Source organism: Nicotiana tabacum, chromosome 13, assembly GCF_000715075.1.
Source record: "Nicotiana tabacum cultivar K326 chromosome 13, ASM71507v2, whole genome shotgun sequence".
NCBI classification, from domain to species: Eukaryota; Viridiplantae; Streptophyta; class Magnoliopsida; order Solanales; family Solanaceae; genus Nicotiana; species Nicotiana tabacum.
Genome location: NC_134092.1, coordinates 953,546 through 979,364, shown reverse-complemented (window position 1 = coordinate 979,364; position 25,819 = coordinate 953,546). Strand labels below are relative to the sequence as shown.

Sequence of the window (25,819 nt, the reverse complement as noted above, 5' to 3'; positions counted from 1 at the left end):
GTAATTCAAATATAACACTTTAAGAAATCACCATCATGCTAAAACAAATTTTCCTTACTCTTTTATTTTTTTTTCGTTTTTGGTTGTGAAATAAATTTTCAAGGATTCGTTGTTGCTCCTTATTCTTATTTCTCGTTTTTATATTATATATATGCGCTGGGTACTTGAATTTTTCTTTGTTGAACCATGTGATAATCGAACATTAGAATCAATTGAAATATTCACTTTATAATCTTCTGAAGGAAAAAAGAATGTGACAAAAACCTAATGTCGCACCCTTTGTTAGAGCTCAAACTGTTGGACCTTCTACATAATAGGCCCAATAAGACATTGTATAGGACCCGGGCCCAATTACTTATAAATGCCTATTTATTGATGTAAATATAAATACTTCAATAATGAAATAAAGAAAGCAGATGGTCATTTTCTATTTTATTTTTTTTCGCTGTCTCTCTCATCTTCTCGACCCTTTTAGGGTTTTTTTATTCAATTTCTTCCATAGCTCGTCTAAGCTTCATTCCAACATGGTATCAAAGCCGGAAACCTGATTCTTCATCTCATAAGCTTAATTCTCAATGGAGATTTGCTCGGAGATTCCATCAATATCGATTTCTCTTTAAAATCGGAGATTTCGTTGGGGTTTTCATCTGTAGTCAGAAATTTTTAGGGTATCAGCTCAAATCGTCTCCTGCTATACTCGTATTGATGAGAAGTCACAGTTTTGTGAAAGATTCAACAGAAATTTCCCTTCGATTCAAGCTAGGGTTTCTGCGCTACATGTAAGGTCTTGCTTTTTCGGGTTTTTCAGAGGAAGGCTGGTAATATCAATCTAATCTACACACTTGAGGATTATTTTGATATATCTTAGGATTTAAATTGTGTGAGTTCTGTATTTGCACGTCGTCATTTTTGAGTTGTTCTCAAATTGTATGAATAAGGATTTTTTTTGTTAATTAGTCGTCTCTAATTAGTCTATACTATGGGTAGTACTGGTGATAGTTCAGTTTCTACAACCGAGGGATTTGCACGTTTTACACTCGATCCCTTCTATGTCCATCCCTCTGATAGTCCTGGTAGCCAATTGGCACTCGTGCCATTTGATGGACATGGTTTTATACTTTGGAGGAGTCGTATGTTCACTTCTCTTTCAGCCAAAAACAAATTAGGTCTTTTAGATGGTAGAATCAATCAACCTAACCCTAATTCACCTTATTACCCCTATTGGGAGAGATGTAATGATATGGTGAAAGCCTGGATCACCAATTATGTATCTCGAGATATTGCTACTAGTGTTATGTGCTTTAGAACTGCAAAGAAAGTTTTGACTGATATGAATGAGAGGTTTTGACAATCAAATTTATCCAAATATCTCCAGATTCAAAGAGAAATAAGTGGTACTGTTCAGGGGTCTTCAGATATTGCCTCCTATTTCACCAAACTTAGAAGTCTTTGGGATGAGTTGAATTCCTTATATGTAGGGCCCATATGCTCTTGTGGAGCCCCTCCCAAGTTTATAGAAGATCAACAACTTTTTCAATTCTTAAATAGTCTCAATGACTCCTACTCATCTGTGAAAAGTGAAATAATAATCATGAATCCCCTGTCACCTATAAACAAGGCTTATTCTCTCCTATAAGAGGATGAAAGCCAAAGGGAAACTCCATCTACAATTCCAAATAGATGGTAATACAGTGGATAAGTGCTCTTCTTTGTCTGCTTCACCAAACTGATTCTGCTTCCTTCTTTGTCTCTTCAACTCCTACTGCAAATAGAACTTACAAACAAAAGGTCAACTTCGACTCCAGGAAGAATATGTCTTCTGTTTCTTGCAAGTATTGCAAGAAACCTGGTAATACAGTGGATAAGTGCTACATGTTACATGGGTTTCCTGCAGACTTAAAGTTTACTAAAACCAGAAATCAATCTCCTGTGTTCAAACTGACATTCCTCATGGAATGCCAAGTGTTCCTACATAGGGCTGTTCATTTGGATCGGTTATCCGAAATTCGAACCGATCCGCTCAATTTAGGATTTCGAATATTTGCATCGGATTTCGGATTATGTTTACTAAAATTTCGGATATTCGGATTGGTATAATTTTAACCCGATCCGATCTGAAATCTAAAATTATTAAGGCATGTATAAATACTAAACTTTAATTTCGGATAGTTAGTACTTCCTTTACATCTTCCTCAAAGTTATCACCTTTACAATTGTTGGATTAGCTATATTGGCACCATATTACCCTCATAATTGCAGAAATATGAATTTTTCTTGTTGTATTTACCTCTTTTACAAAGAAAATATACGTATGAGTTTGCAACTTTGAGGCACAACAACTCGAACCTCCAGAGAAATATTTTCTTAGATGCAATGCTGATAAAAGGGATGAAAAGCAAAGTATGTTTGTATTAGCACATAACACAGAAGAAGCAGATAAGGCAACTGCATTAGCCTATTAGATTAGCAATAGCCTTAATAATACGTATAATCCGATCCGAAATTCAAAATATTGATCCGATCCAAACTTTAAAATCCGATCCGATCAGATATTAATTTGAATTGGATTCGAATTGCATTTTGTAAAATTCGAAATTCGAAATTTGAATCAGAAATATGCTAAATCCGATCCGATCCATACACATCCATATTCCTATATCTCCATATTCTGACAGTTCTCCTCATGGGTTCACAAAGGAACAATATTATCACTTGATGACTTTATTCCAACAAGTTCAAATGTTTCCTGGTACTAGTTATTAGGCTTTTCCTGCTGAGAACTCTGGCTTTGCACGCTTTGCAGATTTATTTACTGCTTATGCTGTTGATTCTGATAATTTTCATGTATGTGCAACTTCTTAGTTAGGAATAAATCCCTGGATATTAGACTCAGGGGCAACAAACCACATGACTCTACATAAACACATGCTTCACAACTATTCAATTTCTGTTGAGATTTTTTTTATTTAAGATGAATATTCTTAAAATGAGGGTGAATGGGAAATGGAGGAAAAATAAAATTTTGAGTAAAATTTTAAGTTTTCCCCTCTTAACAATAAGACATTGTCCCATATTGGAAGAGGAAGATATTTTTGGTGGGTATATATATAATTGCTCTTCTTGTAGCTCTTAAAGAGTTAAGAAGAAAGCAAGCCTCGCGCCGTCGTCGTCGTCGTCGTCGCTCGCTCGGCTTCGGCTTCGGCTACGGCTACGGCTACAGATTTGGATTTGGATTTGGATTTGGATTTGGTCAAATGATCGATTGATTGATTAATTTTTTGGACCAAATTTATTTGTTAATAGTAAATATTAACGTAAGATTATCCGTATTTGTAACGGATAATTTCCAATCTGTGTATTGATCCTTTGGCAGCCGGATAATGGTCTTCCCACCATGAAGTGCTTGCTCCACAAACATGAAGTGCTTGCTCCACAAACATGTAATGCTTGCTCCACCATGGAGGGTGGACGTTTGGTCTTCTTCAACATTTTGCTGCTATATATATGTGCAGCAGATGTTGAAGAAAGACACTCAACACTCAACACACAATTCGCTCAACAAATTGGCTATACATTGCACTCCTTCCTCTCAGCATTTCCATACGATTTTCTGAGTTTATATTCCTTCGTTCTGCATTGTTTTTAACTTCAAACAAAGCAACTGTAAGTGTGATTTGCTACCGAACTTTGTGTTCGCTGAAACACTGGGGTTTGAAGTACCTCTACACCAGTGTGTTATTCGTTCTATCCTGGGAGGAAATAATCCATTACCTTGGGTACTAGGAGGGGATTAAATTCCTTAAGGAAACACTGTGAATTCAGTGGGCTCGAATTTATTATTGTTTCATAACGTTAACTTATATTTTGCAGAATTATTATTTACAAATACAGCAATATTGGCGGGAATAACAATCTTAAGAAATTTAATATTTATTTCTGTATTTGTGTTATTCTTATTATTCTGCAAACTAAAACCTTTGTGGTTTTGTGTACTCCCGTTTTGGAGAGTTAAGCCTTCGTGGCGTTTTGTTGGATATTAAAATCTACGTGATTTTTACTCCAGTTTGAAAACGTGTATTAAACATTTGTTTGTGTCATTCTTTTACAGAAAAAATGATGACTGAAAGCGAAAACCAAGCTGTGCCGATGGTAACTGCCAACGCATCGACAAGCCAAACACTGGCGTTGGCACCGGCAGAAAAACCCGAAAAATTTTCCGGGATTGATTTCAAGCGCTGGCAGCAGAAGATGTTCTTCTACTTAACTACGTTATGTCTACAGAAGTTCATCAAGAAAGATGTTCCTGATCTGCCAGATAAAACTCCAGAGAATGAACGCCTTTCTCGTGATTGAAGCGTGGAAGCATTCTGAATTTTTATGCAAGAATTATATTCTTAGCAGGCTGGATGATAATCTGTATAATGTATACAGTAGCGTGGAGACCTCAAAAGAATTGTGGAATGCGCTTGAAAAGAAATATAAAACTGAAGATGCCGGAATGAAGAAATTCGTTGCCGCAAAATTTTTGGACTACAAAATGGTAGATAGCAAATCTGTTATTACCCAAGTCCAGGAATTGCAAGTGATTATTCATGATCTACTTGCTGAAGGTCTTGTCATCAACGAAGCATTCCAAGTAGCAGCAATGATTGAGAAGTTGCCTCCGTTGTGGAAGGACTTCAAAAATTATTTGAAACACAAACGAAAGGAAATGTCCCTTGAAGATCTCATTGTTCGGTTGAGAATCGAAGAGGACAATAAAGCTGCTGAAAGGAGAGGCCGTGGAAATTCAACAATAATGGGAGCAACTATTGTTGAAGCTAACAAAAAGAGGAAGAAGGCTTCTGGTCCGAAATACAACCCAAGCAAGAAGCGGTTCAGTGGAAACTGCTACAACTGTGGGAAAATCGGACACAAATCTACGGAGTGTCGTGCTCCGAAGAAAGACAAGAAAAGGGGTCAAGCAAACATGGTAGTAAACCATGATGATGTTGATAACTTGTGTGCCATGCTTTCTGAATGTAACTTGGTGGGGAATCCTAAACTGTGGTGGTTTGATTCAGGAGCCACTCGCCATGTTTGTGCAGTTAGAGAGGCTTTTGCTACCTATGCTCTTGCTGAACCCGGAGAGACAGTTTATATGGGAAATGCTTCAACAGCAAAAGTTGAAGGATATGGGAAGATATTTCTGAAAATAACTTCTGGCAAGGTCATGACTTTGAACAATGTCCTCCATGTTCCCGAAATGAGAAAGAATTTAGTCTCTACTGGACTTCTTGTTAAGCACGGTTTTAAGTGCGTTTTTGTGTCCAACAAGGTTGTAATTAGTAAGAATGAAATATTTGTGGGAAAAGGTTACCTCACCGAGGGCCTTTTCAACCTAAATGTAATGGTTGTTGAAAATAATAATAATATTTCAGCTTCTTCTTACTTACTTGAGTCAAATAATTTATGGTATGTACGTTTGGGTCATGTCAATTATAAAACCTTGCGGAAAATGATTAACTTGGAAGTACTGCCCAAGTTTGAATGCGAAAAATCAAAATGTCAAACATGTGTGGAATCTAAGTATGTTAAACATCCTTATAAGTCAGTTGAAAGGAATTCAAATCCTTTAGATATTTGTGACATGAAGTCAATACCATCTCGCGGTGGAAAGAAGTATTTCATAACTTTTATTGACGATGGTACTCGATATTGCTATGTTTACTTACTGAATAGTAAAGATGAAGCAATAGACGCATTCAGGCAATACAAAAATGAAGTTGAAACGCAACTTAACAAGAAAGTAAAAATGATAAGAAGTGATAGGGGTGGTGAATATGAATCTCCTTTTGAAGAAATATGTTTAGAATATGGAATTATTCATCAAACAACAGCCCCTTACATGCCCCAATCTAATGGGATTGCGGAAAGAAAGAATCGCACATTAAAGGAGATGATGAATGCGTTGTTGATAAGTTCTGGTTTGCCACAGAACTTGTGGGGGGAAGCCATTCTTACGGCTAATCGAATATTAAATCGAGTGCCCCATAGCAAAACACAATCCATTCCATATGAAAAATGGAAAGGAAGGAAGCCCAACTTGAATTATTTTAAAGTGTGGGGGTGTTTGGCAAAAGTGCAAGTTCCTAAACCCAAAAGGGTAAAGATAGGACCGAAAACCGTTGATTGTGTTTTCATAGGATATGCGACAAATAGTAAAGCATACCGATTTCTGGTTCATAAATCAGAAAATCCCGACATTCATAATAATACGGTTATAGAATCAGATAATGCTGAGTTCTTTGAAAATATATATCCGTATAAAAAGGAATGTGAGTCGTTTGGTGAAGGATCTAAACGACCTCGGGAAGAAACAAAAGAAAGTACATGTAATCAGGAGAATCCAAGACGTAGTAAATGTCAAAGAACGTCTACTTCATTTGGACCAGATTTTGTGACTTTCTTATTGGAGAATGAGCCTCAAATATTTAAAGAAGCTATGACTTCTTCGGAATCATTGTTTTGGAAAGAGGCAGTCAATAGTGAAATAGAATCCATATTGAACAACCATACATGGGAATTGGTTGATCTTCCTCCTGGAAATAAACCTTTGGGTTCTAAATGGATTTTTAAGAGAAAAATCAAAGATGATGGCACTATTGATAAATTCAAGGCAAGGCTCGTAGTCAAAGGGTATAGACAACAAGAAGGTCTAGACTACTTTGATACATACTCTCCAGTTACAAGAATTACGTCCATACGAATGTTGGTAGCATTAGCTGCAGTGTATGGTCTTGAAATTCATCAAATGGATGTTAAGACTGCCTTCTTGAATGGAGAGTTGGAGGAAGAAATTTACATGGAACAACCTGAAGGGTTTGTGGTTCCAGGTAAAGAAAAGAAGGTATGTAGACTTGTTAAGTCTCTTTACGGACTAAAACAAGCACCCAAACAATGGCATGCGAAATTTGACCAAACAATGTTGTCAAATGGTTTTAAGATAAATGAATGTGATAAATGTGTGTACATTAAAAATGTTCCAAATCACATAGTCATTGTTTGCCTATATTTGGATGATATGTTGATAATGAGTAATGATATTGCCAACATAAATGCTACTAAGCGTATGCTCAATAGCAAGTTTGATATGAAAGACTTGGGAGTTGCTGATTTAATTCTGGGAATTAAGATCCATAAGACTCCTCAAGATCTGGCATTGTCACAATCTCATTATATTAAGACAGTACTTGAAAAATTCAAGCACTTGGGCTTTAAAGTTGCAAAGACTCCAATTGACGTGAATCTTGCATTAGCAAAGAACAAAGGCCAAAGCATATCACAATTGGATTATGCTCGTGTGTTGGGATGCTTAATGTATATCATGAATTGTACACGACCAGATATAGCTTGTGCTATAAGTAAACTGAGTCGATATACGAGCAATCCAGGCCAATCTCATTGGATGGCAATGAAACGAGTTTTGGGATATTTAGAACATACCTAGAACTTTGAATTGCACTACAGTAATTTCCCTGCGGTGATTGAGGGATACTGTGATGCAAATTGGATCACCGGTTCAACTGATTCTAAGTCCACGAGTGGATATGTATTCACTATTAGTGGAGGAGCGGTATCTTGGAAGTCGTCTAAACAAACATGTATTGCTCGCTCTACAATGGAGGCTGAATTCATAACCTTAGATAAAGCCGGTGAAGAAGCTGAATGGCTCCGGAATTTCTTGGAAGACATTCCATTTTGGCCCAAACCGTTGTGCACCAATATGCATACATTGTGATAGTCAAGCGGCAATTGGAAGGGCTGGGAGCGTTATGTATAACGGTAAATCTCGTCATATACGACGAAGACATAAAACCGTTAGGCAATTACTCTCTAGAGGAATTATCACGATTGACTATGTAAAGTCAAGTGATAATGTGTCGGATCCACTTACAAAAGGCCTAACTAGAGAGGTAGTTGAGAAATCATCAAGGGGAATGGGGCTATGGCCGAGAACAAGTCATTGTGGCGGTAACTCTACCTAGAAGACTGGAGATCCCAAGATCTAGGTTCAAGGAGATCAAACAAAGTCATTAATGACGGTTCAACATTGTCAAATAAAATTTTAGTCCGTTCTCGTGATAAGACAATGTTCAGTACCAAGGATAAAGCATTAAGGCTTTTTAATGATTTCTAAATTTGATACGGGGTATATCAAATAGTGTATCTACAGGATGACACGTTTAGGAATCACCTATGTAAGTGTGAAGTGTGAGCCGCTTCAAGGAGAACTTTGTAAGGCCAGTTCTCTACGCACTTATGAAACCAGGCGGTGTTCATGGCTGAAACGAACACAACAATGAGAACCAAAGACGGTTAAGGGTTGATTGTGTGACTTATGGTTATCTAGGTATACACCAAAGATCGACGGTTCAAAGATATCAAATCTACCGATTGACCGAGTATATCCGACATAAGTTTACTACGGAAAGTTCAAAGGGAAACCTACTTATCCAGATGCGATTAATCCTTGCTTGTAAATCACACAGTTTTTCCATGCATACTTCCGTGATATAGCCATTCCCCATTCATGTGGGGGATTGTTGAGATTTTTTTTATTTAAGATGAATATTCTTAAAATGAGGGTGAATGGGAAATGGAGGAAAAATAAAATTTTGAGTAAAATTTTAAGTTTCCCCCTCTTAACAATAAGACATTGTCCCATATTGGAAGAGGAAGACATTTTTGGTGGATATATATATAATTGCTCTTCTTGTAACTCTTAAAGAGTTAAGAAGAAAGCAAGCCTCGCGCCGTCGTCGTCGTCGCTCGCTCGGCTTCGGCTTCGGCTACGGCTACGGCTACGGCTACGGATTCGGATTCGGATTCGGATTTGGATTTGGTCAAATGATCGATTGATTGATTAATTTTTTGGACCAAATTTATTTGTTAATAGTAAATATTAACGTAAAATTATCCGTATTTATAACGGATAATTTTCAATCCGTGTATTGTTCATTTGGCAGCCGGATAATGGTCTTCCCACCATGAAGTGCTTGCTCCACAAATATGAAGTGCTTGCTCCACAAACATGTAATGCTTGCTCCACCATGGAGGGTGGACGTTTGGTCTTCTTCAACATTTTGCTGCTATATATATGTGCAGCAGATGTTGAAGAAAGACACTCAACACACAACACACAATTCGCTCAACAAATTGGCTATACATTGCACTCCTTCCTCTCAGCATTTCCATACGATTTTCTGAGTTTATACTCCTTCGTTCTGCATTATTTTTAACTTCAAACAAAGCAACTGTAAGTGTGATTTGCTACCGAACTTTGTGTTTGCTGAAACACTGGGGTTTGAAGTACCTCTACACCAGTGTGTTATTCGTTCTATCCTGGGAGGAAATAATCCATTACCTTGGGTACTAGGAGGGGATTAAATTCCTTAAGGAAACACTGTGAATTCAGTGGGCTCGAATTTATTATTGTTTCATAACGTTAACTTATATTTTGCAGAATTATTATTTACAAATACAGCAATATTGGCGGGAATAACAATCTTAAGGATTTTAATATTAATTTCTGAGCTTCATTCCAACACCCTTTTCAGAACAAAAAAATATTGTAATATAATCAGTTAACTAATGCAGGCCATAAATCTTAGCGTTTCTCATTAAAAAAATCATTGAAAATTTTAATCAATGCAGTCCATAAAACTAATGAAGTAACTAGTCTTATTTCCTTTAATTGCTTTTTTAAGATCCACGTTATTTTCTAAAGAAAGACTAAGGGGGCGTTTGGACATCAAAATTGTAAAATTTTAGAAAAAAAGTGAAAAAACAATTCAAGTAAAAATGGTATTTGAAAATTACAGTTATGTTTGGACATGAATATAATTTTGGGCTGTTTTTGAATTTTTGTGAGTGATCTGAAGTGAAAATTTTGAAAAATAACTTTTTGGAGTTTTTTAAAATTTTGAAAAATTTCGAATTTCATCTTCAAGTGAAGATCGAAAATTTTATGGTCAAACACTGATTTCGAAAGAAAATAAAAAAAAATTCGAAAAAATGAATCCTTTTTAATGGCCAAACGGGCTCTAAACAAATGACTCAACTTTTCATTTAGATATTTTTGAATGTGATCTTAACGAGGAGATGATTAACCCTAAACATTAGTATGTATATCAGAAGGTAGAGAATTTTTATCTTGTTTTTCATTTTAAATATTACGTAAAAGAAAAGAGAAAAATTTACAAGTGGAGGAGATAAAGAAGGAAAGAGTTGAGCATCGGCATAAGGGATTTTCAACTCCTTTACAGCACCACTTTCACTTAGCAAAATTATAATAATAATAATAAAAGGAATTAATTGGTTCTCCATTACCTCACTAATTTTTCTAAAAGTAAACACGTTGAATTAACAAAAAACAAAAATGAAAAGAAAAAGACGAGAGACCACATGAAAAAAATGTTTAGAACATATCTTTTGAAAACAAATTCTTTAAATTTCTTAATTTAAATTTTTAAGAAGCTTTTGTGCAAAAGGAAAAAAAATAGAAATAGTCTAATTTACAATTGGTAATTGAAAAATAACTATAGTTTCAAAAGTAATTAAAATTAATCACTTTTTCATGTAAAGATAAAATCTGAACAAAAACACACTTAAAAATCCGGAATAATTCCAGCATAATATATTGGAGTTTGAATTTTTTACATATGAGATTCCACCATAATGTGCTGGAATTTTATAATGTGCCGGAGTTCCAACATAATATGCTGGAAATTTATATGCAAGAGCTCCAAAATCCAGCATATTATGCTGGAACTTTCTGTGTTTCAGCTAAAATAATGGCTATTTTTCAATGACTTTGCAAACGTTTGTTATTTTTTAATTACCAATCCGAAAACTGACTAGCACATGCTATTTCCACGAGAACGTTATAACAAGACAGGAAATTTGATTAAAAAAATCAAATCACTACCTAACTAGAGAGTTGGGTGGAAATTTCTCTTTTTTCTTTTATTTTTGTATCATAACTATGTACAATATTTATGAGTTAAAATTTTACGCATTGACGGTGTAAAAATATTTACACAATCAAGCCGCCTATTAAGTAGTAACTACAGATAAATCTCTATAATAAAATATTTATAGGTAATTTGGCAAAAAATAATAACTAACCATTAATCACAGGTTAAATGACAACCATAGTATATACCAACTTAAATCCAAATTTTATTTAAAATATAAAAGAATATGAATTTATAACAAAATTAAAAACTTTGACTCCAGTATTTTACGCCCTACCATTCTTTGAGAATGGAGGAACTAAAAGTTGATTACTTCTAATTAATAGTCCTTTGTTCATAAAACACACGTTCTCTACACTGTCTCTACCCCTAAATAAATGGAACCTTAAAGTTTCTGAACACTGAATAATATACTATCATATCTTATAAAGAAAACAAACCATGCATCTTTAGGCTTTGGAGAAGAAAGCTCCTTCTTCACCTTCTTTCTTTTTACCTGCAACAATAGAAAGATCATAAAGCACTTTAATTCTTTTTCTCCTTTTCCTTCATTTTTGAATATTGCAATATATAGTGAATTTAATTTCCCAATTCTTTTTTGGAAATCACCTTTTTTGTCTATCTATATAATTGACCAAAATGGAAGCCACTCAACAGCAATAGCCATGGCCACCAACAATTCTAAAGCTGTCACCACCATGCCACCACCTCAAAGTAAATCAATCAATCCTCTCTATCTTTATGTGTATCTGCATGTGTTTTTGTTTTCTTGATTTCTTTTGACTCTCTTTTTCCTGCATGTATTATTAGTGCAAAGGAAAACGCCTGATTTTCTTGTGTTCTTAGTTACGAATTCCAATGGCGCAACTGGTAAAGTTGACGCCACGTGATTAGGAGGCCACGGGTTCCAGCCGTGGAAACAGTCTCTCGCAGAAAAAGATGCAGGGTAAGGTTGCGTATAATAAACCTTTGTGATCCGCCCTTCCCGGATCCCGCACATGGCGGGAGCTTAGTGCATCGGACTGCCTTTTTTCTAGTTACGAATTCCAAGTTAAGGAATGAGTGATCAGAAGGTTGAAATAGGAACATAAAAAAATTGTAAGAATGTCGCATCTAGGACCATATTCTGTAGGGATGTCTAATTGATCATATAATTACCAAAACTTTGAGAAATCTGAACATGTTGTCATTTTATTTCTTTTTCTTGACAGAGACAAATCCATCAACGAAAAACTCAAAAGGATCCCTCGACAGAGGTATGTATATATCGCGGACTAGACCTTAATTAACCACTTTTTACAACATTGTAACACAAGACAATCCATGGCGAAGCCAGAAATTTTCGCAAGGGCGTTCAAGTTTGAAAGAAGTGAAAAATTTCCCGACCAAGGGTGTTCAGTATATGTTATGCACCTCTAAAACCTAATATTATATCTATATACACAGTGTAACTTTTCGACGAAGGGTGGTCAATTCAAATAATGTGGCTTCGCACCTGAAAACAATAGTAGGATGTGCCTACTTCTGCTATAATGTCTTAAGGAGTCAAAACTTATGGCGCGAAAACTCTGAAGTTTCTTTGAATATCTGTTTTTTGGAAGTTCAGTTTGATGCTCTAGTGTTTAGTTATCAAATTCTCCAACTGAATGATTTTATTCACATCTCAGAAGCTAACAAGTGTCCTGTTTCTTGTTTATTTTCCTTAGATACTGCTCTTGCGCAGCTTAATAACGATAAGAAGTCTGCTTTTATCAAAGCATGGGAAGAGAGTGAAAAAAGCAGAGTGGATAACAAGTAGGATTTCTAACTTCCTATATATGTTGTCAATTGTTAGTTATCATACAATTAATTCTTGCTTATGTAGACCAATTTTTGTATACTCTTTTAATTGTATAAAAGCTGTCTAGCAATTCAATTGCTCAAAGTCATCTTAACATTGTTTGTGTGATTGAATAGGGCACAAAAGAAGCTATCTAAAGTTGCAGCATGGGAAAACAGCAAGAAAGCACATCTTGAAGCTAAACTGAAAAAACTTGAGGTAAACATGCACAAAGTCTAGTGTTCGCATTTTCAAAAATTTTTGACATTATATCCCGCAAAGAGGAAAGTACTAGCGAAAAATTTCTCAATTTGAAATTGTTCTGAAGTGCCTCTTAAAATACAAGCGCTTTATAAGGACTTTTAATGTGTGTTTGATATGACAGAAGTCATTTTCCATGAAATCATTTTATGGCAAATGCATGGCATGGAACAACCTCTTTGCGCTCTCGGGGTTGGGGTAAGGTCTGTGTACATACTACCCTCCCTGGACCCTACTTGTGGGAATTCACTGAGTTTGTTATTGTTGTTGTTGTTGTTGTTGTTGTTGTTGTTGTTGCATGGCTTGGAAAAATCCATGTGCTTTAGTTTAGGATAGCATTGAGTCAAATGCTTATGAAAAATATAGACTTTTCAGCAGTATTGATAAGCTTGTGGAATCTGCAGGAAAGATTAGAGCAAAAGAAAGCAGAATATGCAGAAAAGATGAAAAATAGAGCAGCTTTAATACACAAAGAGGCAGAGGAGAAGAAAGCGATGGTTAACGCTAAACGAGGGGAACAAATTCTTAAAACAGAAGAGATGGCTGCCAAATATCGCGCCACAGGACAAACTCCTAAGAAGTTACTTGGATGTGTTGGATGATAGAAGCTTTTCCCTTTTGTATATTTTCATGCCTTCTGCTTTTTAGTGTGTATTCTTTTACGCGTCCATTTTTGTTGTATGCTTCATAGTCTGTAAAGGATCTTAGTAGTTTGCATAGGAAAAACACTCTTGTGCTCTGAAGAATTCAATGATAATAATTTCACTTGAGAAGTTTTCACAAAAGCCAGCATTAATTGGCGAAGGATATAAGGAAATTTCTCCCATGTTTTTAGCTACTCAAAAGATGTATAGTGGAGTAACTTATAAAAGATATGCTTCAAGACATGGCGATAGCTGAAAAAGGATAGCCTGGTGCACTAAGCTCCCGCTATGTGTGTGGTCCAGGGAAGGGTCGGACCACAAAAGGGTTTATTGTACGTAGACTTACCTTGCATTTGTGCAAGAGGTTGTTTTCACGGCTCGAACTCGTGACCTCCTGGTCACATGGCAACAACTTTACTAGTTAAAGTAAGGCTCCCCTTCAACATGGTGATAGTATGCCACTAGAACTAAATTTGCCTGACATTTCTGGCTTACATAACACATAAGATGGCTCTATTACTATAACATTAGTACATAGTGGAGTCAAAATAAAAACCTTTTCTGTATCTGACCTACTAAAAACAGAAAATTTTGACAATTCAGGCTTTTGCGACCACCATATTCAGAAAAGCCAACTTCATGCTCTGGTGAAGAGCAATTCCAGAAACTTTCACTCAAAAAGCCAGTATACACGATGTAGGTATCACTGTGTCCAAAAATCAGACCTGCATATGATTTATGTATCCAAAGCATACCATTTTTAATGAAATGCCAATATGATTTCTGTAATGACCCGGCCAATCGTTTTAAAAGTGGTAGCCTCGTTCCCCCATTTACTGTTCATTCTGTACCTTATAATTGTTATGTGACTTGTCGGGGTAGAGAGATTTCGGAAGGAATTGAGACACTTAGTCTCAAGGTTGAAAGTTTAAGTTGAAAAGGTTGACCGGATATTGACTTATGTGAAAACGACTCCGGAATAGAATTTTCATGATTCCAATAGCTCCGTATGGTGATTTTGGACTCAGAGCGTGTCCGAAAAATTATTTGGAGGTTCGTAGTTAAATTAGGCTTGAAATGGCTAAAATTGAAATTTGAGTTTGGAAGTTTAAACGGGGAGTTGAATTTTTGATATCATGGTCGGAATCCGATTCTGAAAATTTAAAAAGGTCAGTTATGTCATTTATGACTTGCGTGCAAAATTTGAGGTCAATCGGACTTGATTTGGTAGGTTTCAGCATCGATTGTAGAAGTTGGAATTTCTAAGTTTCATTAAGCTTGAATTGGAGTATGATTCGTGGTTTTAGCGTTGTTTGATGTGATTTGAGGTATCGACTAAGTTCGTATGATATTTTAGGACTTGTTGGTATATTTGGTTGGGGTCCCGGGGGCCTCGGGTGAGTTTCGGATGGTTAACAAACTGAATTTTGGACTTGGAGCTTTGCTGGAATTTTTCTGATGCACCATCTGGTTTCCTTCTTCACGTTCGCGGTGAGAGTCACGCGTTCGCCAAGAACAATTGGAGGCAGGAGAAGATTTGTTCTTCGCGTTCGCGAAGCAAGGGACGCATTAGCGAAGGGTGAGGGCTAGTGTGCATCACGAACGTGAGAGAGGCCACGCGTTCGCGAAGAAGAGTGAGAGATGAGATGGACATCAAGCGTTAGCCTACGCGTTCACGAGTGAGGCGTCGCATTAACGAGTGAGGCGTCGCGTTCACGAGTGAGGCGTCGCGTTCGTGAAGGCATGGGACCCCTGGTCATTGCGTTCACGAGAGGACCCTCGCGTTCGCGAAGAGGAAATTTGGGCAGCACATTTTGTGCTTCGTGAACGCGAGGCAAGGGTCGCGTTCGCGAAGAAGAAATCCCTGGGCAGAAACTTTAAGTTCTCATTTTCTATTTTTGACAAATTGGAGCTCGGGAATAGGCGATTTTCGGGAGATTTTCAAGAAAAACAATGGGGTAAGTGTTCTTAACTCAATATTGGTCAAATTACCCGAATCCATGGTTGTTTTTAACATTTAATTGAGGATATAAGTTGGAAGATTTAGAAAACCCTCTTGGCTTAATTTGAAGATTTGAGGGTCGAGTTGATGTCGGATTTTAGTAAAGATTGTATGGTTGGACTCGTGGTTGAATGGACGTTCGTATTTTATAACTTTTGTCGGGTTCTGATACGTGGGCCATACGGGTGATTTTTGGGTTAAATTTCGGATTTTGTTAGAAAATTTGTATTTTCATATGGAATTTATTCCTATAATTTGTATTGATTTATGACTAGATTCGAGCCGATCGGAGTTAGAAAATCGAGAAAAAGACATACTACTTGACTGATTGAGCGTGGTTTGAGGTAAGTGACTTGTCTAACCTTGTGTGAGGGAAATTCCCCTTAGGATTGGTATTGATATGAAAATTTTGATGTGTTGAAAGTCGTGTACACGAGGTGACGAGTGTGTACACGGGCTAAATGTGAAAGATTATGTTTTTAAATTGTGTAGATCACTGTTGCATATTAATTAAATTATTGTATTATGTTATATTCATTATCATTAGTATATTTTCGTATTTTAAATTTGTCTGACCTGTTCCTGCTAAGTGTTTTACCTGTTTAGTTGAAACTTTATTTTTTTTTGTTCTGTGCATTATTTGAAGGTTGGATTTCCTAATTTAAATATTATTAAAATGAAATATTTTACATTTAAAAATTTGATATTAAGGCAAGGTGTTAAATTTGTGAAATATTATTTTTGCTGAGTTATTCATTCCTGAATATTTTGTGAGATTTTGTACTCATTGTGATCGAGTCGTGAGCTCCTTATTGTGAAAAATATTCTTGTTGTTGATTTATTTTAGCAAGTTGAAATATTTGGGCACTTGATGTGTAAATTGTGATATATTGTGATATTGATATGCATGCTGTGGTATAAGGTTTGGGTGTTGAAACGCATGCGGTGAGATAAGCGTGGCTTGATACGTGTGGCTAATAGGGGAACTGCTAGAAGTCATGCGGTGTGATAAGGGTGGCTAAAACGCGGGATGCTATTTTGGGAAAATGATTTTTTTAAAATTCAATGTGAAGGCTCCCGCTGTGATATAAGGAAATGAGATATTGTGAACATATTTATGATTTGGGACTACGAGGCGGTACTTTAGGAGTGCCCTTGTTGATATTTCTTTATGGTTGCATTTGTCTTTGGTTATTTTGGTGATTCTTTAAAGTTGTAAATTTCTGTTTTCTTTTAGCAAGGTATTATTTGTCCTTATTCTGTGAAGTTAAATTGCGACAAACTACTTACTTGATTCATTTTTATTGTCATTTTGTTATTATTATATTGTTGAGCTTTTCACCATGTCTTTTATTATTCCAGTAGGGCCTGATTTGACCTCGTCACTACTCTACAGAGATTTAGGCTTGACAGTTACTGGGTACCGCTGTGGTGTACTCATACTACGATTCTGCACATCTTTTTGTGTAGATCCAGGTACACCCTATCAGACCAGGCATCAATGAATTTGACTGTACACGGAAACTTCAAGGTACATCTGCCAGCATCCGCAGACCTCAGAGTCCCCTTCTATCCTTATTATGTTGATTTTCTTATTTTCTTTAGACTGTGATGTATAGAGACACTGAGGATAAATTCTTAGAAGCTTGTGACTTATTCCTACCGGGTTTTGGGAGTTGTAATTGTTAAATTTGCAGTTCTTATTTATTCAACTGTTAAGGATTAAATTTCAGTTTATATTCAGTTATTCCGCATTAATAGGCTTACTTAGTTTTAGGGATTAGGTGTCATCACGACAACCTACGGAGGGAATTTGGGATCATGACAATTTCTGTGTCCATTTGGATAACAGAACTAGATGTTTCAAGCATACCATTGTCTCCGTGTCCAAGAAAGCTCATGTCAGTGTTACCTGTTGGGGTATGCTTGAAACATCTAATTCTGTAATCTAAATGGGCAAATATCATTTCGGTGTTGCACTTGAAAATGTTACTTTTATCCTAGATAAGAAAATTTTTATTAGGTGTTGCACTTAATTTGTAGATGGGAAGTTAGCTTAAACATGCCATCTTGCTGCTCCAACAACCTTACACTCATTCCACCTCCAGTATTTTTTTTTTTATTACTATTATTTTGGCTTGGATGAAATTCATGAGTAGAAATATTCAAACAAATTATCCCAATAACTTTGAGAGAAAGAGAAATTTCCTCGGTAGAAAATTGATGCAACAATTAGCTGTGATATGTCAAGTTCCTGCTCCATGCATGTACGATGATGTTTCGAGTGACTGAGGATTAAGCCCGCCAAAAAATTATGAAGTTATATTAACGTTAAAATGATGTAACAAGTCTAGTCTTTTTAAAGAAAAATAAAGGACATAATTAAAGTGAACGTTAAGTTGTACTGATTGATTTATTTGCTGTGCAGTAGACATAGGTTGATCATGAAGTTGGAAGGGTTGAGGATTAAGCGCACGAAAAAAGTATGAAGTTATATTAATTAATTCTCCAGTGTCTATATAAAAGGACCATAAATCAGACTCAAATGCATCCAATTTTCGTTATCAACATCCCAGTGAATCATTTGGTCTTCATATCTTGAGATTATTGAGTTCTTTCTAATGGCTGCTGATAATTTATTCGGTGAGAGAGTTTTATATATGCAGTATCCAAATTCTAATTAAGTAGGTAGCACTTAAATTAAGCTCATGCTTCTTGGGTCACTTAGAATGGAAAGAGCACTTCCTCAAAATGCTCATTTCTGCTTCTATATATATATAGTGAGTACGTACATAGTTATGTGGTTTTGCAACTGTTCGACAACATCAAGAATTTAATTCAACTATGAACACCTTCAAGAAAGATGGAATTTTGCGTAACCTTGCAGTACTGTTGCTTTCTTGTTCAGTACTGCAGTCTGCAAACAACATAAAATTCCATCTCTGTTGAAGGTATTCATAGTTGAAATTCTTTATGTTATCAAACTGTTCCAATTCTATGTTGCATGTAAAACCACAAAACCATGTACAGACCATATATAGTAGCAGAAATTTATCCTATAGGTTGTTTCATGACAAGATAGTGCACTTGAATGCTGAGCATTTTGAGGAAGTAATCTTTTCATTCTAAGAGAAACCCAAGAAGCATATTGGGTTTAATTTAAGTGCTACCTTCTTAATTAGAATCTAGATACTGCTCTTGTGCAGTTTTGATAGCGATAAAAAATTTCATCATCAAGGCATTACCAAAACTTTGAGAAATCTGAACACTATTACATACACTATTCAAAAAGAGAATTATGATGTTTTTCCTTTTTCTGCGTAGAGGTGTCTAATTGAAGATCGTATAATTACCAAAACTTTGAGAAATCTAAACATGTTGTCATTTCCTAATCTTGACAGACAAATCCTTCATCAAAGAAAAGCTCAGAGGAATCCCCTTGATAGAGGTATATATGTATATATCGCGAACAAGACTTTAACCACTTTTTGTAACATTATAGGACACGATGTGCTTCTGCTACTATAATGTCCTGAGGAGTTAAATCTTGGTGGAAGAACTCTAATATTTCTTTGAGTATCAATAGACTAAAGCTAAACAAAACCAATAGACTAAAGCTATTTCTTGTCTAAAAGTGCAATAATCAAAGTTATATTCCAGTTATTCTATAAATTTCGACACCGCTTACAAAGATTCTCCATACGCCCCTAGTTCTGAAGTGCCTTTTAGAATACGAGCGTTTAAACACTTTTAGAGTATGCTTGATATGATGAAAGTCAGTTTCCAAGAAATATTTACATTTTTAGACTATGTTTGACATGACGCAAGTCATTTTCCAGTATAAAAATGACTTCCATCGTATTAAACACGCCAAATGAACTATTTTGTGGATGCAAAACAGTACAACAACAACAACATACCCAGTATTATCTCACACTGTGGGGTCTGGGGTGAGTACGCAGACCTTATCCCTACCTTGCGAGGATAGAGAGGTTGTTTCCAATAGATCCCTTGGCTCAGGATGCAAAACAGTGTATGATTTAAATGTTTCTTTTCCTTCAATTAACTGCAAGGAGGATGTCAAAGACAATGCCAGATTCATGTATTTAATATATTCACGATGGTCCATCGATCTAACCATTGATTGAGGGGCAACTCACGAAAAAATGGCCCATGCACAGTCAGAAACCGTGGTGCATGGATGTGGCCTTGCATGTAGGCCACAGAAGAACATCCCATCGTTCTAGTGCTGGTTTTGTTGGGTGGTTCTGTACAAAATTCGGGTAGTGCATGGTATGGAACAAACCATGTGGTTTAGTTTAGAATACTATTGAGTCAAATGCTTTTGAAAAATATAGACTATTCAGGAATGTTGATAAGCTTGTGGAATTTGCAGGAAAGATTAGAGCAAAAGAAAGCAGAATATGCAGAGAAGATGAAAAATAGAGCAGCTTTAATTCACAAGGAGGCAGAGGAGAAGAAAGCCATGGTTGAAGCTAAACGAAGAGAACAAATTCTTAAAACGGAGGAGATGGCTGTCAAATATCGCGCCACAGGACAAACTCCTAAGAAGTTACTTGGAAGTGTTGGATGATAAAAGCTTTTCCCTTGTATATTTTCGTGGCTGCTGATTTTTAGTGTGTGTTCTTTTACGCGTCCAGTTTTGTTGTATGCTTCTTGTTTGAATAGGATCTTACTAGTCTGCATAGGAAAAACACTCTTGTGCTCTGAAGAATTCAATGTCAATAATAATAATTCCACTTGAGAAGTTTTCACAAAAGCCAGCATTTTCTCCCATGTTTTTAGCTACTCAAAAGATGTACTAACTTACAGAAAATATGCTTCAAACATGTCGATAGTTGCAAAAAAGAAACATGCCACTAGACCTAAATTTGCCTGACATTTCTGGCTTACATAACACATAAGATGGCTCTATTACTATAACATTAATACATAATGGAGTCGAAATACAAACTTTTTCTGCATCTGACCTACTAAAGAACAGAAATTTTTCGACAGTTTAGGCTTTCAAAACCACCATATTTAGAGAAAGCCAACTCTGTGTTCTGCTAAGGAGCAGTTCAAGGAACTCTCACTCAAAAAGCCAAGAAAGCTCATGTCATTGTTACTCGGGAAATCCAAAAGAAGTTGCAGTGCTGATTCAGATGAATCCTCCAATTCACTGGAGCTAGAGGTGTCGGAACCTTGCAAGATATCTTCAGTATATGGTTGGCTGTCCTTCCACTCGGTATCTTCAACAAGAGTAAGGTCCATCTCAGTTGTGATGCCTGAAGCAGATCCATATTTTGTAGATGAAGATACTTGAGAGGCTGGACTTTGACATTTGTCTTCATTCTTGAATTTCCTAAATGCTTCTCCTATCTCTGAATTCCATATGCGTAAAAAATAGTCGGTCTCAGACCTTCCTGCTGATGATGGAACCAAGAGTTGTGATTCCCTGGATAGACGAGCTTCAGCTTCGAGCCTTGCACTTTCCCATTGTGCCATGTGACGGGCTGAAGTTGATGTAGGTAGTCTTCTCAACAGCCCATTAGAGGGTTCATGAGTCAGAGGATCAATGCCCATAGAAAATAGGCGTTTCTTCAGGTGAGTATTCCACAAATTCTTGATCTCATTGTCTGTCCTTCCAGGAAGTTGCGATGCGATTGCAGCCCATCTGGATAGAGATTCAGTTTCTTGGTTATTCATAGTTATACAAGTAAAAATTCAGCTACAGATTCTGATGAACTACGCTTGACTAGGTTCCTAATGCTGGATGAATGCTCAATCTGATTACTCGGCATACATGGATCAAATTGATGTTCTATTTGTTGCAGAAACTCTGAGAAATTACTAACAAGAAACTCCAAATACATTTTAGTAGCTTATCAAATTTTCAGAGAATTAAACAACAAATATTTTTAAGCAGACAAAGGGGTAAATTGAAGACCAATGGAAATGTCATTCATATAGATATATTAAGTTGAAAGTTTCATAATATCACCTGTTGCCAAGAATGCCATGTAACTGAATGACAAGCTTTTCTTCTTCAGGGCTAAAGGGACCTCTTTTGATATCTGGCCTGAGATAATTTGTCCATCTAAGACGACAACTCTTCCCACAACGAAGAAGACCTAAAAGAAAAAAAAACTTACAACAATTAATCTCAGACATTAGCAATGCTTTTCTTTCCTTCATTTCCATTGTCGACGTGTTCTAGTAAAATAAATCTTACATCCATAAAAACAATCAAACCATAAAACAACAATGAAGTAAATGGATCTGTATTTGCAAGATACAATACCATACTATGTATTACTGACCAAGATCCAGCAATTTAGCATTTTAGACATGTTACATATATAACTTAATCAATGCCCATTTGATATCTGAATATGTACACACCATATACCAATTCATCCCAAAAAGTGTACAGTGAATTCTTCTATACACACCATCTTAAAGCTAGCTAGCTATTCTACCAGAAAGCTGATTTTTCTTCAAAATAGTTACCATAATTTGTTTGAGAAATAAATATCCTATTTTTCCAATGAGTGAACATGATACTTGCAATGTCTAAATATTTGAACATGGATAGTAAAAGCAGAGGAAATTCACCCTCCTCATCACCATTAACACGAAAAGAAAACTCCAATGCCCATTAAAAGAGTAGAGAACATATGGCTGCTTCACTTTCCTCTGTTAGTTCACTTCATCCAAAGTTGGAAATGGGAAGTATTTTCTCACTTCCCTTCGTCTTACCACATAAACACAGACACAAACAAGATAGTCCAAAGGAAGTTACCACTATAATGTCTCTCCTTCCTCTTTTTATACCATAGTATATAGGATTCCAGATTAGTATAGCTTGGGAAGTAAGACTACAAGATCAGTTGACTAGTAGTTATGTACAAAAGATTTTGTTTTTCTACAGAACAAAACTAAGGATATACACACAAAAGAGAAGGGTTGTGAAGAAACCTGCAAGATTTGGAAGAGAACGCCAGCTACCATGACCATATTTCTTGATATACTCAACAAGCTTTTCATCTTCCTCAGGTGTCCATGGTCCTTTCTTTAAACCTTTCTTATCACAACATGGTGTTCTTCCCATCTCTCTCTCTCTCTCACACACACACACACTCAATTCCTTTGTATTTGTTTCTCAATGTTTACCTTGAAAAACAGGTCTTTAAGCTATGAAAGCGGAGTCTTTTTATGAGTAAAATGGCAGGACGGTGTGACGTAGACAGCCTACCTGATGCAAACATCAATGGCTCCTTTGGTCTTTTTATGAGTGAGGGGAAAAAAAGAAAATGGACATGTCAAATGGAGTAATAGTACAAATTGTAGGTCATATATCAATAGGGGAAAAGCATCAACAGGTCTTAAGCTGGCCATGCATTTAATGCCATGATATGATATCTAAAGAGATACTACTACTATTACTAATGTAAATAAATGTACACAGGCCACATGTTACAAGAAAAATTGAATGATTGATGCAATAGAACAAGAAAGTTGCATTGAATGCATGCCTAATCTTCAATTCTTGAGGTTTGAGAATCTGATCTGAGATAGTATTGGATAGCAAAAGCTTTTGGTTAAATGCACAGTACACAGACAAATATATATAGAGAAAAATAGAGAAACCCCACAAAAATGCATAGTGAGCATTAAATCCAATTAAAATCAGCATAGACTTAACTCTGTCTTTAGATTGAGAACAGAGAAATAAAAGCAGCAATTGGTCAACAAGTACTAGTATCTTGTCTGTGAAAGTCTATATTGACACTATGTACAGAAATAAATGCGTAGACAACTTAAGTACTACATGTGCTATCTACACTATAATTGCTTTGAGTCAAGGTATAGAATCTAACTACACATGAATAGGCTCTTCATTAAGCCTGACCGGTTAAAAGCTATATTGCTCGGACTCTCCGAAAATGTCGCCGAAAATGTTGCCGGATTTGTGTCGGATCCTTCAAAAGTAGTGTATTTTGGAGGATTCGACACGGATGAAGCACCATTTTGGAGAGTCCGTGCAACATAGATTAAAAGAAACAAATCTTCCTATGTCAATGTTGTCATTTGCTACCCTTTTCAATACAGATTGGTTATTTGTCAGCACCAATTTAGCTTAGGATCTATTTGAAAGCCTTTAGCTTCTTTAGCCTTTCTAGCTGTAGAAAAAGTTACCTCTGTTCCGTTTTATGTCATCTTTTCTTTAGTCTGCTCCAAAAGAAAATGACACTTGATATATTTGAAAACAGTCTAACTATAAATTCTTATTTTACTCTCAATGACATGTACTTAGAGTCACAGAAATATATGTTTAAGATTACAGATTTCAAAAGTTATTCTTTCTTTCTTAAATTTTATGTCAGCCAAACAGTGTTATATGAAATGAAACGGAGGGAGTAACTGATAAATCATTCTATCAAAATCGCATCTAATTTAAATATGGGGATGTAGCAGTACATTTGACACCTAATGAGGTACAAAAGTAAGTTTTCTTTTTCACTTTTAATCTCATTATTAGGAGGAGATGGTTATCAGTTACCATTGCTATGGACAAACTTATAAGCAGAAGATATGGGGAATTATATATATCAGGAATTTTTTGAAAAATTACAATACAAACTCTGAACTCGAATCCATTTTTATCACAGGAAAATAGCAGGTGCAATGACTACATTTACTAACATAAATTCTTGGGACCCCTTTACTTATACGATTGAAAAAAAGAGAATGCATTAAATATGAAAGAGAAGAGCAGTTAATGGGAGGATCATGAAATTTCAAAGCATTCATAAATACAAGAAGACAAAACCAACACACATCATATATGTAAAACACACTTTACTAAATTTTGGTGGATAGAATTACCAGATACATGTGCTGATGACGTTGAGCGATAGAAAGTAGTTGGTGAAATAATCGAGACGTGCGCAAGCTTACTTAGATACCACCGTCGTCATAGGAAAAAGAATGTAAAAAACACAGTTTAGAACAAAGGGTCATAGAGAAAGAGCATTAATGGAGGTGAAAAAGAATACTCAAAGGGAGGGAAGAGTGTAGAGGGAACACTTGTTAGGCAATGAAAATGGAAACATCTATTTCTTGTGATAGGTTAACATGGCCTTCGTTTTCTGGGGCTAGGCTAGTATTTGAAAAATGAGAAGGTCTATTCTATGTCAGTGAAATGAATGTGGTCAAACCTCATGTTTGCTGTACATGAAAGCCACTATAGGTATAAGTCTACACTTAACAACCCAAAAATTATTGCAAGTGTCCTGGTAAGTGGTAAAGTCTATCAAAGTGACATGATTATATTATCAATATATAATCAAATATACAGAAAATAAAAAAAACAATAATAACATGCCTCAATTCCAAATTAGTTAGAGTTAAAGTATCATTCTGTTTAGTGGCGGAGCTAGAGTTTATACGAGCGAATTCGAGAGTAGCAATTTTTTAACCAATTTTCTCGAGATTCAACAACTCATACATAATCAATATTTTTAAGTCGCATTTTGAAATTGCGCTTTCGAGAAGTTCTTCCATTGCTTCTATCGACATCACTCATATTAAATTAATAATTTAAGCTCTCTAACACTAAAAGTTTTCAATAATTTCTATATAAGTTACCAATATAACTAGTTATATACAAAGTGTTGTAAAGTGAAGAATGTTTAAATGTGAATTTTCCGCTGCCGCCCGGAGGCAACTAAAACGAAAATGACTAAACTCCACCAAAAATTAAAACAAGTAATAGAGAATTTGAAGATTGCGAGGTAAAGGTAGAATTTTATTTTGAGTTCCAATTAATTTATGTTGGTCGCCTTCTAAATAGCTACCTGTATTGTTATTTTGTAAAAGAAAATTCCAAATATTCTTGCGATACATAAGTCGCATTTGGAGGTTGCGATTTGTAAGTCGCATTTGGAGATTGCCCATTTTGCGATTTATAGTTGCATTTGGAGATTGCGATTTATAAGTTGCATTTGAATATTGTGATTTATAAGTCGCATTTTAAGATTGTGATTATAAGTCTCATTTGTTGATTGCG

General features: G+C 35.8%; 3 protein-coding genes across 6 annotated transcripts; 2 read left to right on the top strand and 1 right to left on the bottom strand.

The window, feature by feature from the left end:
• Nucleotides 1-979: 979 nt before the first annotated feature.
• Nucleotides 980-1,348, top strand: LOC107819702 (uncharacterized). Its single transcript, XM_016645841.1, has one exon. The coding sequence runs from the start codon at nucleotides 980-982 to the stop codon at nucleotides 1,346-1,348; it is 369 nt and encodes a 122-aa protein (XP_016501327.1).
• Nucleotides 1,349-11,423: 10,075 nt separating this feature from the next.
• LOC107781899 (remorin-like) lies at nucleotides 11,424-13,883 on the top strand. 3 transcript variants are annotated; one of them, XM_075227665.1, is made up of 5 exons: nucleotides 11,424-11,732; nucleotides 12,230-12,274; nucleotides 12,725-12,812; nucleotides 12,975-13,056; nucleotides 13,223-13,496. In XM_075227665.1, the coding sequence occupies exons 1-5, from the start codon at nucleotides 11,684-11,686 to the stop codon at nucleotides 13,298-13,300; spliced, it is 342 nt and encodes a 113-aa protein (XP_075083766.1). In that variant the 5' UTR covers nucleotides 11,424-11,683; the 3' UTR covers nucleotides 13,301-13,496. The 3 variants fall into 3 exon arrangements, with proteins under 3 accessions (XP_075083766.1, XP_075083765.1, XP_016458207.1); XM_016602721.2 differs by lacking the exon at nucleotides 13,223-13,496 and adding an exon at nucleotides 13,503-13,883 and having other exon boundaries at nucleotides 11,448-11,732; XM_075227664.1 differs by lacking the exons at nucleotides 12,230-12,274; nucleotides 13,223-13,496 and adding an exon at nucleotides 13,503-13,883 and having other exon boundaries at nucleotides 11,436-11,732.
• A 6,587-nt stretch (nucleotides 13,884-20,470) lies between these two features.
• LOC107781910 (transcription factor MYB17-like) lies at nucleotides 20,471-24,850 on the bottom strand. Of its 2 annotated transcripts, XM_016602733.2 has the most exons (4): nucleotides 24,637-24,850; nucleotides 22,726-23,031; nucleotides 21,749-21,878; nucleotides 20,471-21,421 (listed from the first exon to the last, which is right to left on the bottom strand). In XM_016602733.2, the coding sequence occupies exons 2-4, from the start codon at nucleotides 22,856-22,858 to the stop codon at nucleotides 20,788-20,790; spliced, it is 897 nt and encodes a 298-aa protein (XP_016458219.2). In that variant the 5' UTR covers nucleotides 22,859-23,031; nucleotides 24,637-24,850; the 3' UTR covers nucleotides 20,471-20,787. The 2 variants fall into 2 exon arrangements, with proteins under 2 accessions (XP_016458219.2, XP_075083764.1); XM_075227663.1 differs by lacking the exon at nucleotides 24,637-24,850 and having other exon boundaries at nucleotides 22,726-23,382.
• Nucleotides 24,851-25,819: the final 969 nt, after the last annotated feature.